The sequence below is a fragment of the Strongylocentrotus purpuratus genome, unplaced genomic scaffold, assembly GCF_000002235.5.
Source record: "Strongylocentrotus purpuratus isolate Spur 01 unplaced genomic scaffold, Spur_5.0 spur5_scaffold_12, whole genome shotgun sequence".
NCBI lineage: Eukaryota > Metazoa > Echinodermata > Echinoidea > Camarodonta > Strongylocentrotidae > Strongylocentrotus > Strongylocentrotus purpuratus.
Genome location: NW_022145597.1, coordinates 20,886,813 through 20,904,262, shown reverse-complemented (window position 1 = coordinate 20,904,262; position 17,450 = coordinate 20,886,813). Strand labels below are relative to the sequence as shown.

At 39.6% G+C, this 17,450-nt stretch overlaps 1 protein-coding gene across 1 annotated transcript; it reads left to right on the top strand.

Moving 5' to 3' along the window:
* Positions 1 to 4,407: 4,407 nt before the first annotated feature.
* On the top strand, positions 4,408 to 12,855 carry LOC115922697. The gene is made up of 6 exons (XM_030982081.1): positions 4,408 to 4,534; positions 5,523 to 6,830; positions 8,463 to 8,638; positions 9,409 to 9,833; positions 10,858 to 10,960; positions 11,712 to 12,855. Exons 1-6 carry the CDS (start codon positions 4,462 to 4,464, stop codon positions 11,862 to 11,864), a joined length of 2,238 nt encoding a protein of 745 aa, XP_030837941.1. The 5' UTR covers positions 4,408 to 4,461; the 3' UTR covers positions 11,865 to 12,855.
* The last annotated feature ends 4,595 nt before the right edge of the window (positions 12,856 to 17,450 follow it).

Here is a 17,450-nt window from a genome sequence, read left to right as displayed (position 1 = left end):
AGTATTTTCCAGAAACCATAGTAGGTATCCAAAACAATCAAAGTTTGTTTTATATAGAATAATACAACCCAGGTTGACAGCTAACATTGAGCTTATAAATCAGCTTATAAATCAGCTATATACATATTTAGTAATCATCATACACAAACACACATAAAGAAAAGCAACAATAACGAAAACGGTAAAGAGTATCCTCAAATAATTTACATACCATGCCCACTCTGCATTTTTATTTATCCATATTTCATTATTCAATTCCCACATCTCATTTGTTTATCCGTGAAACTTGAAAGACATATTTGTTATTGTTTAGATAAGCTTAACTACTACGTGGGGAAAAACATTGAATTAGAAAGTCCACCTTATTATCATCATCATCTCGATCATTATCATCACCATCAACCTCGTCATCAGCATCATCATCATTATCCTTATCATCACCATCATTATCTTGATCATCGTCAGCACCATCAGCGTCATTAATAAATAATAGATACATTTTAGATGAGTCTTTTTGAGGGCTTGTTAAATCTTTGATTGGGGCTTTAAACAAAAGGAAATAGAGTGACGTAATCGAGGAGAGAGAATGGGGTAGATCCGCTTCGAGGAGTGAGGGTGTCCGCAACCAGGCGCCAAGAATTGTTGCCAGAACACGTATATGTACACGCAAAAATACACACCCTATGCGCTTAATTAGTGTTATCTTAGTAGACTCTTTCTTTTTTTTAGATCTTGATAAGTTATATTGATCAGAAAACACAATGATTTACAAAATATGCGTTACATTTTTTTGCAGAAAAAATAATTGATAATCTTATTGTTTTACATGCACTTACAATAATTTTGTTTTACATTTCAGTGTAACATTAAAAAAAACAAAGCATGATACTTTTGTATACCCCGGCCGCACAAACGATACGACCATCAGACCGACACTAAATGGAAAGAGAGAGGCTAAGAAGTAAAGAGCATTTATAGCCCCCCCCCCCCCCGTCGGTACGTAGTCGGCCCGGCAGCACCCCGGGGCATAACGCACGATATAATCTGACCTTTTCTATTACATAATAGAACATACAAATACACCACAACATGAAAAATAAAATTTTGTAACAAAAACAAACAAATTTGTCCCTTGAAACGTTTTGCGATTAAAATAATGTTAATCATTACGCAACGCAGAAATACCTGCTGATGAAGACTTGATGATAATTGCGTAGATATATAGTGTAAGCCACAATGTGCACCTCGTGTGCATTTATTTATTTTATTTATTTATTTATTTCTGATATTTATACAGGGTGGCACATGTCACCAATTTGGGGTCTTCCATGAGGCGTTTGGTAATAAAAACAACAAATAACAGCATCAAAAACAAATAGATATATACACAAGCATATAAACAGGTAAAATACAAATTAATTGGTATCCCCATGAAATAACTGATCATTCAAGAATCATCCTTAATCATTTACAAGAAATAGGTGATGGAATTTTCAAATCAAATACATTTTTTAAAAACGTTCATTTAATAATCTGATATAGCTTAACGCACGGGACACCAAAATAAAAAATTGTTATATACATATTAACATTCAATTGCTCTTTAACCCTAATAAGGCCCCACGATTTTTCCGATTGCTCGGGAACACATATGGATGGCGCCCCGCCACTCGCTGACTTTTTTCTTACGAGTACTCTTGCGCAACTTTTAAAAGAATTTTTTTGAAAATCGGACCTACGGTTACAAGGTCACTTGACCTTTTGTCTTTGCATGTCAGCCCGAAAATCGCTCATTTTCGTGATTTGTGTACAAAACATATGGAAAAGTCATTTTTCCTAAAAACAGATCGAACATGGGTTATTTGGTCTTGTTTAAAGTTTAGGTGGTTGTTTGGGGAGTCAAAATAGTAAGAAATGAAAAAAAACAAAAAAACAATGAAATACATAAGTTAAAAAAACAATGAAATACATAAGAAATTATCAAAACAAGGGATAACATGAGGAATAAGCTGGCTCTTCCGAATTTTTTGTCGTATTATTATTAGAAATGGTCTAATGAATATTATGTAGTGAAAAAGAATGCTTAAATATGAATAATATATGATTTATGAGTAAAAATATGATTTTTATGACTTTATTTGCATAAATTACCATAAATATGCAAATGAGTAAATTTTTCAAAAAATTGAAATTATCATATTATTCTATAAACTTCATTTGACATGCGTGCAAATTTTTGCGGCCGAGATCTTAAGGGGGGGGGGGCATAATGCCCCCCCCCCCCCCCCGGCCGTACTAAGACCTCAAATAGCCCGGCCTTTTTAGGGTTAACTAATACACTTAGGTTGTTTACAAGAAAGCTGAAAATGGATACATTACATGTATGAATACATGATACAATGATAACCATGAGACGCATGAGAGGCTAGAGATCAGTATCGGTAAATGGAACCATATAGGAATCAAAGTCTAAGAACGCGCCGGAAAGAAAGGTTTAGTGATAGATTAAGAGGTGGAAGTAGTGGGCTTCCCATTGCCATTATTCCTTTCCTGTGTGAAACCAATATGTTGTATAACTACCGTTATTGAATGGGTTTGTTGTCAAACAATGATTAACCGACCTCGAATCGATCATTCACACCACAGTCACACCGCCAAACCAACTCCACACGAACCCAAACCGACCGATCCGTGGCCATTCGCAGTACTGAATTCTTTGTGTTCGGCCTGTTGTCGGTGTTGTTGGTGTGCCTCGGGTTTGAGCCTTTAAATAGTCTGCACGCGGAGAGCTTCATATCTTGTCTATGAAGGGTAAAGGTGATTGTGCATCGTGATGTATCAAAATCGATTTTAGAACAGGGGAAGATGTGGATCCGGGGGGGGGGGGTGGATCCTCCACATACGGAGTGACTGAAATGAAACTGAAACTGAACTGAAACGGTTATACGACACATGCTCCTTCAACAGTAGCTCAGCAGACAAGGCCTTCATAACCAAATATTGCATTTTTAGCCCGACAGCTAGTATACCTACCTATAACCCTAACCCTAAACAACATGATCGAAACTAATTTCGACCAATCCTTAAAGAGCAATATCAAAACCCTTTTGTATATCATATAGAAATCATATGCTGATAACGTAATGCATCATTGTAATGTTCCCGTATTTCTAAATGGGATGGACGAAGCTATTAAAATTTCCTTAGGTCGATTTTTAGAAAGTAGATGCGATCAAGCTAACCCTAACTTTATCCACTAGATAGAGACACACAGAATGCTCCATGGACAGGCGTCAGCAAACGTGAACATGCCACTAGCTTATTTGACCGTAGCGCAGCGGGTTGGGGGAGGGGGGGGGGTGGGGTGGGGGGCAATGCGTTGCCCCTCCTGACATATGTCCTACCAAGTAAGATAACCATGGCAACTGTATAGATTATTCAAGTACTGATGAGGTTTTACTTTATCCCTAAACAAAAAGACGCCGAAGATAACGTGAAACATTTTCTGAAAGGACTTACTTTTTTCCTCTCACCCAAATTATAAGTCATTTTTTATCGATAACCCCCCCCCCCCCCCCATTCCCCCTACTAAACGTAACGCATACAAACAGTGTAGGGATGACAGTAAAGTATTGCCCCTCCTGAGATCAAGGTCTGGATACGCCGCTGCTTGGTGCATGCTCTCTGACAGTGGCGGATCCAGGGGGGGGGCCCGGGGGGCCCGGGCCCCCCCCTTGAGAAAAAAATCATGTAAAATCACGTGATTTTTACGATTTTTGGGGGTTGGGCCCCCCCCCCTGGCGCTCAAGGGGGGGGGTGCAAATTGAATTTTTTTTGAGGATCAAAAAAAAAAAAAAAAAATGTGCTCACTACCCCCCCCCCCCCCCCCCCCCCCCCCCCACTGAGCGAATTTTTGGCCGGCGCGTTTTTCAAATTTTCGGGAGCAAAAAAAAAAAAAAATTGTGCTCTGTACCCCCCCCCCCCCCCCCCCCCCCCCCCCCCCCCCCCCCCCCCCCCCCCCCCACTGAGCGACTTTTCGGCCGGCGCGATTTTCAAATTTTCGGGAGCAAAAAAAAAAAAAGTTGGGCCCCCTCCCCTAAGAAATCCTGGATCCGCGCCTGCTCTCTGAAGCCAGGCTCGATCCAAAACAGGAAGCATGTGATGACTTATTATCAATACCCAATAAGGACCAGGAACTGGACTGTTTTGACTGCGCACTAGCTTGCTTGGCAGCTCGACAAACTAGTTGGGTTCAAGAGAGAGATTGGAATAGACCTAATCCCAACCCTCCTAGGCTCCCCACCATACAGTTATGGCGTAACGCAATGTGGACAACATTTCATTGCTGACGCTAATTGCGAGAAAGCCTTGCAGAAATAAGTGGAAAGGTTGGATCTTCAATAATTCAGACACCAGTTCCAGTGAGCTTCTTGTACGTGAACGATCTCGTGAACTACCACGATGACGATTACGACGACGAAGGCATGGATGATGGTTGTAGTGATGGCTGTGGTGGTGGTTATTGACGGGACCAGTGAGTATTATCCCCTGACAGAGAATTATGAACGCCTGGACGTTGCATGCACACGAAGCGATATTTGCCTGACGTAGACATGCGCCAAAGAATAGGGACTTTTAGATTCTGCGCGACGTGAACGTGGACTGCCCTTTTAAGGCAATGTGACGTCACTGCCAGTGCCTTAAAAGGACGTCACATTGCCTTAAAAGGGCAGTCCACGTTCTCGTCGTGCAGAATCTAAAAGTCCCTACTGACACAAGCTTTGACGCGCAATGCAGAGAGTGAATGTGTAATGAATATTTCAAACATTGTCTTGACTTACCGAGCGTATAGGCTAATTCCTTTAAATGTGTGATTAGCACAAATAATAACGCAACCGCCGATTGGCGCCTCTTGTGCAATGGTCTCTTAAGCGCTTTGACTTGTTTTTTATTTTATCAAATTTTACTGGCATAATGATTTATGTGGTTATTGTTTTTATTTCGAAATCTCAACCGTGGTTCCTTTGTATTATATTATTCAGGAATTGCTTTGATAAGTATTAGTCATAATAAAACTTTCCATACAGTCATAAATAGTAACTATAGGCCTTCAGTAATGGCCTACTCGATTTCCCCAAAACCCAGACAAGGAAATTGATTTCCGAATGAAGTCCCAGGCAGAAGTTAGGAGAGAAAAGGAGAGAAAAAAATCCTTTACCACCTTCTCCAACAGCAAATGCAACAGCCGTAGGAAGAGAAGTCGTATCGTCTTCCTTTGGCGCACCCTTCCCCCGCCTCTGACCTGTTTTTCTCTCCATACCCTCTATCTCTCTCTTTCTCTCTCTCTCTCTCTCTTTCTCTCTCGCTCTTTTTCTCTCTCTCTCACTCTCTTTGATTAATTCTCCCCTCCCAGATACACCAGCTTGAATTAATCCCCATATCAATATAATCAAAAAGGGCATTTCATGAATTTGTCACAAGTGAAAATTAAGCTACTGGCTCTCTTTTCCTTTATTTTGCAGAAGCACTTGACATTCCGAGTACGATCGGGAATGATTTTGTATTCGGTATACCATCGGACTACGTCTATCGGCGTAGCTCTTCCAAACGTGTCTTTCTGTCGTCACACAGTGGCCAAACTGTTACTGCTACGATTGTCACTTCTGGTAGCAACTTCCGCCATGTCGTTGAGGTACCTGGTGATCGTGAACTTAGGGTTGATCTACCAAGTTCCCTTACCTCACGTGGCACTGGTTTGAAGCAGAATGTTGTTGGAATACGAGCTGATGGTGACCTGAGCGTTCATGTCCAAATAGAAGCAGGGGTAAACTCTGGAGCCTTTACCCCTCTCCCTACCGGAAGTCTTGGGAACGACTACATCGTAGGTATCTACGAGCCACTGACTCTAAAACACACTAAGTACAAGGCAGGCTTTACCGTGACCGCGACGGAAACGGGTGCTCTGTTACAAATCAGGTTCAGTCAGATAGTAGCATTTGGCCACGTCTTATATGGTCCTCATGATGTCTTTAAGTTTCAGCTTGGGGCATTTGAGTCCCTGCAAATCATGAGTGACAAGGACCTGACAGGTTCACGAATCAAGTCGGATCAACCCGTGGCGGTTGTGACCGGAAGTGAATGTTCGCGAGTCCCGAAGGGAATCAAGTACTGCGACTACCTATTTGAGCAAATGCCGCCAGTACATACCCTTGGGAAGCAGTTCATCGTAGCGCCATTTAAGGACAGAGAAAGCAGCTATGTTCTTCGAATCGTCGCCCCTTTCAATGACACCAACATCATCTTTTCATCCCCACATGCAAATGATGTGCACCTCAACGAAAACCAACACCACGAATTTATATTTACCCGTCATGTCGAGCTCTCGTTCCGATCAACCGAACCCGTTCTGGTTCTGCAGTTCATGAAAGGTTTCCAATCAGGAGATTTCGTCGGGGACCCGTCCATGGTCGTCATCCCACCCGTCGAGCAGTTCATCGTCGGGGACTTGTCTCTCACCTCTATGGACAATGATCACGTCACCGTGATGGTTACAAACTCGAACATCAGCTTATCCGGACTGCGCGTGAACGGTAACCTCGTTGGTCGCGATTCGCCAGACTGGCGTGTCATTGTAGAGGATGATGTCTCAAGTGTCCTCCATGGAACCTTACAATCGGGTCGTCACACCATCGGCCATACTGATCCTCAAGCAAGGTTCTTGGTGATTGGCTATGGAACGGGGTACCTGAGCGGACGAGCGTTCCCTGTGGCGTATTATCTTAAACGATTGTACGTCCCGAGTACAGAACCGCTGTTCATTCCTCCAACAGGTTAGTTGATACAATATAATATGTTAGCCCTGTGGTAGATTCATTGACGAAGCAGGGTGGATGGACCCCCCCCCCCCCCCTAAAAAAAACTTTCACTTTAAAAGTGTGATAAACCTTTTTATTTTTATCTTATTTTTTTACAGTACAATTGTATTGCACCCCCTAGCTTTCCTCGATCAACAGAGCTCTTGATCCACACCTGATAAATACATCGTCTGTTGAGAGCCAGTAGGACTTTAACTCACCTGATTGTACACATAGCTTACGCTCTTCTGCATGGCTCTCAGCAGAAGATACACCAATTAAGCAACCTTCCTTTACATTTCCAACGTTGAAACTTATTAAGATGATATTCCTAATTGGCAACCTTCGATAAGCCCATTTATATCATTATTACAAAGGCAGATAAGCAAAACATAGTTAATTTTCAAGACAATCCGTTAACTTTAAGTTTAGGTCCTGGTTTTAAAATCGAAGTTATCTTGGAGTTTGCGACCGTGCGGATGCACTCTGCTTACGAAACGTTAAGTTTACTCGAAATTATAAACCGAGAGCAATCTTAAAGGTCCACTGTACTACTTGTAGCTACTTGATCCCTCTATATAACAAACAATGCCTAATCGGTGACCAATGTTCCCCCATGATCCTCTTTTTCTTATGTTAACTGAGAGCTGAGTTGATGAGATAAGCACCTGTCCAGTGACCTTGCAGGGTGGTGTAATCCCTCCTGTACACTAGTACAGATGGGCTTTAAGGATATGACGATACATGTACATACATTGCATGTGCGGGTGAGCCAGAATCCGATGACTGGGGGGATAATAAGATTGCAGGGCCCTCAGGGAGAACAGTATGAATACTGATGAGGCTACCCTGGGTAAACAAGACATATTGTTAATATTATTATTATTATTATTATTTTTATTATAACTATATACGTACGAGCAGCAGGGGTCATCACTCGAAGCCTTTCGACAGTTTTTAGTTAGATATACAAATGACTGCTACCCCAGCTTTCAGTTAAAAACTTGAAATACTTGTTGTTTCGGTCACGTGTAAAACCTCGTCGTTGTGTCACGTTCGAGGTTTCCACTCTTAAAATGTAATACTACATCGTACGGTCCCGTCTGAACATAGCTGATGTCGATTTATATATTGAATTGAATTGACTTTATTTCCACAAAACATGAAATTAAAAAGTGTACAAAATGATACAATCTAACGAAGTGGAGGGATCACAAACGTGCAAATACTTATCTATGTCATCCCCGTTAACAATATCAAAGCAAATAGGTACACAAAGTAAATTAATTAATTACAAATTTAAATTTAAATTAAGTTAAAACTTCAAGACTCTTACTCACTATTTCTTAAACACATACGATTCTACGCATGTATTTTTCCATATATATATATATACAAGAACACACACGCACATAAACGCACGAAATGACTGATTCGTTTTCTTTACTTATAATAAATGTATTGCTCAACAGTCAAAACAAGCTAGTGATTTTATCTCCTTCTAAAGGTGTTCAGAGTAGGACTTTATATTATAATATCATTTATAGAGATTTATTTGTTCTTACTTGGGGTAAATGATATTTCTGAGATCATTTTGTATCTGTTTAGGTTACGAGGTGCAATGTTACAACTCCTCAATGTCTATTACACTGGATACATCGGTCTTTCTCGTTCACGGTCCCGATGATGTCACCCTCAACGATCCTTCCTGCAAACACGTGATCATCCAGGAGGGCATCATCATGCTTACTACACCCTTCGATTCGTGTGATACTCGAGTTCAGGTAAAACAGAATGTCTGACCAGGGGGGCGTTTCACAAAGCCTTTTTTTCAATGACAAATAACAGAAATCAGCGACAAATCTGCTAATAACCAATCAGAATCAAGGATTTCAGTAGCATATAACACAAATTGTCATTTGTCACCCATGACAAGTTTTGTGAAACGCCCCCCGCCCCAGGGCCCTGTTTTACAATTCTTGTTATCAAAAACAAACTACAATAGCTACTGAAATAGTTGCATTTGATTGGACATTGGCAAGTTTATGAAAATGTTTTAAAAGTTATGAACATGTGACAGCTGTTATTCATGATAAATATTATGAACCAGGTGCCAAGTCATGCGGCTGGCCGGTATATTGAAATCATTTTCTTCGTCTCTACAAAAAAAGGAATGTGAAAATAATTAAGACAGTGAAGGGAAAGGAAAATAGATCGTTACCTCTTTCAGTCGCAGAAAAAGCCATAATCGGCTACTATTCGGTAATGAACTTGTAATCAGTCGTACAAGTGGTATGCCGACTTGATTGATTGAGGATCGGTTACCCTATATATTACCAAACATTGCCTCATTTGGAATTCGAGTCTGAGACAGGAAGAACTTATTTTGAAAGTCCATATCCAACCCATTTTTTTCTGTCACAATCTAGTCGTAGTCGTAGTCATAGTACGCGATGGCCTTAACGAATAGTCATTTGGTAATTTCCTGTAGCAATTTTGATGTGTTTTGATTAAGGATATTCCGTTTCTTTTAATCAAACATTCCGTCTATAAGGAACAAGGAAATTCTGTCACGTTCTCTAACACCCTGAGGTTCGCCGACCATGTCATCACCCCTGACTCTCCCCTTCGCTACCTCTCCTTCAAATGCGAATCGGACCAAGCAGGAATCAGCGGGATCTCACCACTTACCGGTGGTCGCCGGGAACCAAGCGCCCTGGTCTTGTCTGATGCTGTCCTAGGTGACCTGTCTCTTAGTCTTGTCCAGTACATGGATGATGCCTTCGGGTCATCATCAAGCAATGCCTCCTCAGGGACAGACCTGTTTGGGACATGGATGGAAGGGGTTCAGCCGGGGCAGAACGTCTTTGCGGTGAACCTGACGTCCTCAGTGGATGCCAATGTGTTCGTTGATTCGTGCTGGACCACTCCAGGACCAGACGCTCAAGACCAGGACACAACGTCTCTCATCCAGGATGGGTAAGTACAAGATCATACCGTGTACCGGTCGAAAAATGTGTATAAGAGGTAGGGGCTGCATTGGGTTTCCCCTCCTCCTTTAGAGTTCAAAGTTACCAATTGTGTTTTTGGCAATTTGGCGGCAGCTGCCACCTTTATTCAGACTTTCAGAATTCAGACATTCAAGTGTCCAGCACAAATCCTTTCGCTGGCTCACAAAGATAGAAAATAAATAGCCTCAAGCCTTGAGTAGACAGAAATAACCGTCTAGTATGGGATTTTTTTTGATTAAACTTATATTAGCAATCGGTACAATGGTGGTCAGTAAATAGAGCAAGAGGTAGTCTCAATTAAACCACCGTGGGTATAAGAGAGTGAAGTTTTCGGTCTACCAAAGCCCCTGCCAACCCCAACTATATCATAAAGCTTTGATTAAATTCATCTACACATGTCATATGCGTACAAGATTCTCTCATTAACTTTCTCTCTCTATCTATCTATCTTCAACGATTCACACCTTTTGGTTTAAATCATCAAATTATGTAAAAGTATATCGCCGCGAATTTTCTTCTTTCGATTGTGGTATTTATGATAACATCCATATCGCATCTTTACTGGTTGACTAACACATGAATGTATTTCGATTATGAGCAAACTTCTGATAATTGGGTCTTAATTACTCAGGATAGCCATATCAGTATTAATACTGCAGGCGCTGCAACTATAACTATCAACCCAGCATTTACAGGTACCCATTTGATAGTGACACATTTTGAATTAATGCCGTGCCAAAAGATGTTATGTTGGGCTTGGATTCGAGCCCTCAACCTTTGGATTGAGATCGAGCCAAGTGAAGTAACCACTATACCAAGACACCTCGATCCACCCGAACTTTTCATTGGAAGATGCTTCTGCAAACGCTCTCATATACAGCAGAAAACTAAATTTTTGTTTCTTGTTATATATCGCTCATGTTTGTTTGTTCATGTTTTTGTTTTAATCATACCGTTAAAATATGTAAGAGTATTGAAACCTTAATTTTCAGCTGTGAGATTGATGATACCATCCATATCGGAGCCTCGGCCGATGATCCTCGATTCAGGCCGATAGCGGTCGATGCGTTCAGCCCCATTGGAGAGTATAATGAGGTCAGTATACTATAAGGCCTTTGAAAAAATGTTGTATTGCCCTTTAGGTGCCAAAACATGGGTCGGTCTGATTTATAAACAAAAAAATCATAACTTTTTTCTTTTTTTACTCCCTCTTTTGACTGATATTTCTCAGTTTTGAATGCTTTAATATTTGTTTTCCTCTAAAAAACGGTTTAAAAAAAAAAACTTTTTAAAAAGCCGACCATAGATTTCAAGATTTTTGGGTCGGTTGCATAGGGCAATACTACATCTTTCTTTTGTAGGCCTAATAGAGGCCTAATCGCCTGTGAGATGGAGGGAGTGGAGGCTACAGTGGTAGAAAGTGTGATCAAGGGAGAGAGAGGGGCGGGGAGGGGAAGAGAGATATAGGGTGAGATTCCGAATGGCGTAGCGAGAAGGAATGGGGAGAGAAAGAGAGACGAAAGATAATAATAGAAAGGGATATATTATATATAAACAAGCAAAGATGGAGAGAGAGAGATAAAGAGATTGGGGCGGGCTGCATGGGGCAAATGACATAACTATAGAAGGTAGATGAGGAGAGAAGATAACAGAAAGGGATATAGGGGCACAAGACGAGATGGAGAGAGAGAGAGAGAGAGAGAGAGAGAGAGAGAGAGAGAGAGAGAGAGAGAGAGAGTGTGTCGAATGGAGAAAGGGATATAGAGGGGAGAAGATAGAGAGGTAAATAAAGAGATGAAAAGACCTAGTTGCCAATTCTTTATTGTTTTATCTTCATTTTCTGCAGGTATTCATGCATTGTCGTGTTCAAGTGTGTCGTGGCCAGGAGTCTGCGGCTCACTGCTGGCAAGAGTGTAGACGAGAACCTCGTAACAGACGACATATCCGCGGAGTACGAGAAATGTACACCATTTCGACTGGACCAATCAAGGTCAAGTAATAAAAAGGAATCCCAATTCATCGGTTTTATAACTTTATTTCATGGCAGACGCGGAAGAACGTTGATGACAGTGGAGGGGGGGGGGGGGGGACTCTAACAAATTGAACATGCAGGCAGTGTTTCTGAAAGCAATGAGCACTCATCATTCACTGCTTCTCTCGATGCTAATAGTAGCACTACCCCCGGGGGGTAAACTAAATTATCTGCTGCATATTAATGGCTTACATTCTGCTGCTCATACCAAATAACTTTATTTCAAGGAGTAATTACTTTTAAATCCAATAATTTATAATAAACACAATCGTAAACTGGTAAAGACTTCCAAGCAATCAACTCGCGGTCAATGGCCCCTGATGTAACAAGTCACAATACTAATGTTCGCATGGACAGTAATGGACAGGGCCAATTTTGAATTTTGCCTTTTAGGTAGATTTTTCGAAAGTATTAGCGATCATGTTCATAAAGTCATGGATTTTGGGAAACATATTGAGTGTTCACGATTCGGTGACCGACATGCAGTTAAGTTATAGCTAGGAGATGAAATATTCGCAACAAAACTAAACAAGATTTATTCCATGTGTGTCGAGTATCACTGATCGTGAGCCCTGTACTGACATGCCCTATCCATGTATACAAAGAAAGAGCTACAATTCTAGTTTCGAAATTGTTTGCAGTTATTTGAAAGTATATATATTTATAGGCCCCTGCCCGTGTATCACGGGTTACTGGACATGTTCTTGTAGAATGATTGTGTAAGTCTTGAAACGATCTACGCAAATAATATGTACAAAGCTATAGATCAAATGTATGTAGTTAGATGTGTAGATAAAGTATGATTTTAGATCAATATTATGTAATATATTATGTGAAGTATTTATGCACAGATTTGTATAAAATACGTATGAATAAATATGATTTCATGTGATGTGACAGATCATTAAATAAATTTTATCATGCTGCTTGACTGATAAAATGCAAATCACATACTTTACCTCAAAAAGACTGTCATATTTTGTTCGGGGGGAGGGGGAGGGGGGGGGGGGGGTGAAGGTGGGTCTCTTTTCCCCTAGCCCACTTTAATTCAACACAAGGGTCTTTTGCACCAGAATTTTGATTAATTAAAACTCAGAAGATCAGTCGTTAGTCTGAAACAGACTAACGACTGATCTTTCTTGTATCCTCTCTTCTTCTTTACTCTGCACACAAGTTTGAATAGCCCGATTTAAACTTAAACATTTATGATGTCTACTATAGTAACAATTCAAACAATTTTGACTATATTTTCCCTCCTACTTCTTTTCGCTTTGTTTCCAGCTTAATTATTCGCTCTCTCTCTCTCTCTCTATCTCTGTCCCTCTGTCTATGTACTTCCTCTTTCCAACCCCTCCTTTCTATCCCAATCTTTCTGTCTCACCCTCCCACGATTTCTCTCTCTCACACAAACACACATTTTTTTAATTGCTTTTAATGTAATTATGCAATGTAATTTCAGGGTCTTTGTCTGAATATCAAACAAATAACATACATGTAATACGATCAAAAACATATTAAGTGAGAAAAGAGGAATTAATTCAAATGTACGTCAGATAAAATTCAAAACCAGTGAATCTCTTGTGTATGTACATTTATTAATCCAATATCTTGATTTCAAGTCATCATGATTACTATAATATCTACATTCAAAATGACCAAGTCATGTGACATTTCTAACTCCATAATTTGCACAAGGAAAACAAGTAACATAAAGTCCACAAAATACACATGAGGTGATTGGCTGTATTTCAGAAAAAGTGACTGGGATGCAAAGAATTCCCAGATAAAAAAAAAATATTCTTGTTCTCGATGATTAGGCCCAAATGCCAGCCCATGGAGTTCCAAAGGTGAACGTTTAAAAAAAACAAATACTATTATAGAAATGCACCAACCCCATCCAGCGGGCATTGAAAGAAGAGCAGATTTACTTGAGTGCATGATCATACATAATGTTATGAAGAGTTGTACACAATATGAACAAGAACAGGCAAAGCCTTCACATACAAAAACTAAATTTTGGAAACTCAAAATCCTGCATTCTACCAACATTTAATCCTGATGCTGGGCCTAAGATTTTGTTCAAAATCGGGTTTTACAAAGGAACTTTACTAGTCTGAAGAATACGGATCATGGTGTCTAATAACACCTGTGGGGTGTTTCATAAAGCTGTTTGTAAAGTTACGCATGACTTTACGAACGACTTGAATATGAAGTGCCAGATAGGATGCCAAAGTTTTTCCTGATGTTTTAACAAAGTGTGACTATATTTCCAATAACCTCAATTACATTATGGCAAAAAATATACTTTGCATTAAAAATGTTTGTAATAATAGGAATGCTAAACTACATCTGCACAGTTCAAGTTCAGTTGATGCAGTTACAAATGATTGAGCATCTCATTTGGCTTTTCATATTCAAGTCATTCGTAAAGTCATGCGTAACTTTACGAACAGCTTTATGAAACACCCCCCTGCTTATGTTGTACGACATCTAAAAGAACATCGAAAATCAAGGTCCTTCCACAGTCACTCTAACATATTCTGTTAATGGCCACTTCGCTTGACCCTTTCACATGTATTCACAGATTCTCTTCATTTTAACCGATTGACTAGTGAACTCTCATTCTCATAGGCTTAGTACAGAATCCACCAGGGGCCTGTTTCATAAAACTTGTTATCAATGACAAATGCTAAATTTCTATGACAAATTTGCTTTCAGCCAATCAGATGCCATGATTTCAGTAGCTTATAACGGTAGCTTGTAACTTGTTATTGATATCAAGTTTTATGAAACAGGGCCCAGGTTCCCATAGGTAATGGGTTAAGAACATGTTGACCTCGAAAATTTGCCGCTGGTTTCGCAAACCTACGATTCTCCTTTTATAAATGTAATGCTTCCCGGGAGAAATTTCAATCGTTTAAACACATTTTTGGCTTTATATCCAGTGCTGAGTGGCGAAGAAAGAAACTCAATAGTTCAGCTTTGAAAAGAGGTTGAATAATTACACATGTACATGAATCACAATTTCCAATTTCACAATTCAGGACTCCTCAATCCTCTCTCTCTCTCTCTCTCTCTCACATGGTGCACCCGCAAGCCTACTGTATAATTTCCAATTAGTTCAGTTATAAATAAATATCTTACGCATGCCCATTCCAAATTCGATGTCCATTTCAAATTCGATGGGCATTGTTGGTTTATTCTTATATACATTATTCATCTCTATGTATCTCATATGTAAAGAGAACTTTGTGAAAAGAGCACAAAGCACAATATGCACATGTACGTGTAGACTGTACATATATGTACAACTATAATAAGAAAAGGAATATACATGTACCGTATCGATCATTCACAAGAGAGAAATAATTAGCTTTTTGGCATTTACAAAATTAGTATTGACAAAAACTATGTACATGACAGAAGCAACAGTCAGTAAGAATTGGAAAGCAATACATTTTATGTATCTGGGAAATTTGAATAACCTATCATTACAAATTAAATTGATACCAAGCAAATTATAGAATTGAGAAAAGGGAGAAAGAGTGTTTATGAATTAAATTGGTAGAATATATATTTCATATTGGTCCGTAAGTGATGAAAACTCATGTAAAAACACTGAATTTCCATCTAGACCGCAGATTGTAAGACGTAGGATTAAGTCTAAATACATCACATATGTATGAACAGTTTGATGTACTGAAATGTATTACTACGTGTAATTTAAACATAACACAAAGAACCTTCTCTCAATGGTACTGCCGTCGATTGGTTTACAAACTCATCCACACCAACAAAATATGGTCATATTCAGTTTCAGCAGTTTCAGCCCATTTAGACTCCAAAGATTATAAAGATCAAATGCTTTTTTCGGAGCCAGGAGGGAATTAACTCTGTGTTCAGTAGATGACTTAAAGCCTTTTTGGTTCCAAACAGACAAAATGATTAAATAAGGCAGAAATTTGATCATTTCAGCAAAAAAATACTGAATTTATGACAGAGAGATCACATAATTTCACAATTCAGCATTCAAGAGCTGTAGCATGTAATTACTCATCTTGATTTTTGGCAATAATATAGTATTAATGACTGCTTTGAGAGAAATAGTTGTTTTATTACGCTCAAGGGAAGGTTAGAATTGTGCTATTCCCCGAGGCTTGCCGAGGGGAATAGCCCAATTGTAACCTTCCCGAGAGCGTATGAAAACAACTATTTCTCGAATATTAAAGCAGTCATTAATACTTTTATATGCCGAAAAAAAATAGACTAAAAAATGAAAAATGAAAAATATTTATCATTTTGTCGAAGACGGGATTCGAACCCTTGCGTACAACAAGAGGTGTACCGAAAACCAACGCTTAGACCACTCGGCTATGGCCCGCCGTTAACATACTTGGCAGTTTTCTCCAATATATACATTAAAATGGATTGAAACCGGCTTCGCGTGTGATGAATGCTTCGCAAAAGCTCCATATACGGACTCTTCTTTTACTTTTGCAATGCATATTGGCACGAACTTAGATCAAGATCTATCGGCAGATGTTGTTTTTTTGTTTTTGGAAGTTTATTTTCGTCTTCATGTCAACAATGCAAGATAAAATTGTCGGTAAGATCGATCGAGATTCAATTGTATTGAAATTACCGACCAATCCTTCGCACACATACGGCATCCTCCATCGCTCAAACCATTTTTTAACATGTAAACCTATGGGGTAACCATGGAGGCTGACCAACTGTTTTTAATAACCATGGTTATTAAAAATATTGAAATGTTTTATGCATGGTTACCGAGAATTTTACAGGAACAGTTGAAGTTTATGAATGCAATTCGACCAATCAGATGGCTGGATTTCTTAAGTGAGGTATATAACACAGACTGTATGATGAATAGGGACATCTCCACTGTGTCTACTCCTCCATTACATCATGATGTTACCCCCTTGACTGCTGGCTTGTTATATTCCCCATATGTTTAAAACAGGAACTACGGGGTTCCAGTAAGCAATGGGGGTAAGAAAGTAGATCAAGACAAAGGATCCTCAGTCACCAACTAGTAACATGCATTTTGAGAGGAACAGACCAAATGTGATAGTCCCATGTGTAGTAACATTGGATACACTCATTCAAAGACTTCAACTTTTCTGCATTCAAGAATTCTAGGAATATGAAAAACAGGGGGGGGGGGGGTGTTTCACAAAACTTGTCATCAGTGACAAATGACAGTTTTTGTTATAAGCTACTGAAATCCTTGCTTCTGATTGATTGTCAGCAGATTTTTCACTGATTTTTGTCATTTGTCATTGAAAAAAAGGCTTTGTGAAATGGACCCCAGTTCTTCTTGAAGAGAAGTTAAAGAAATTTCATCCTTCAGATTTACTTGAATGAATCAGTTTGCTTTCTCGTCTCCCGGACTATTGATCAATACCAGAGGGTTCGCTAAGGTCCTAATCAACAGTTCAGGGGGGGCGTTTCACCAAACTTGTCATCAGTGACAAATGACAGTTTTTGTTATAAGCTACTGAAATCCTTGCTTCTGATTGGTTGTCAACAGAT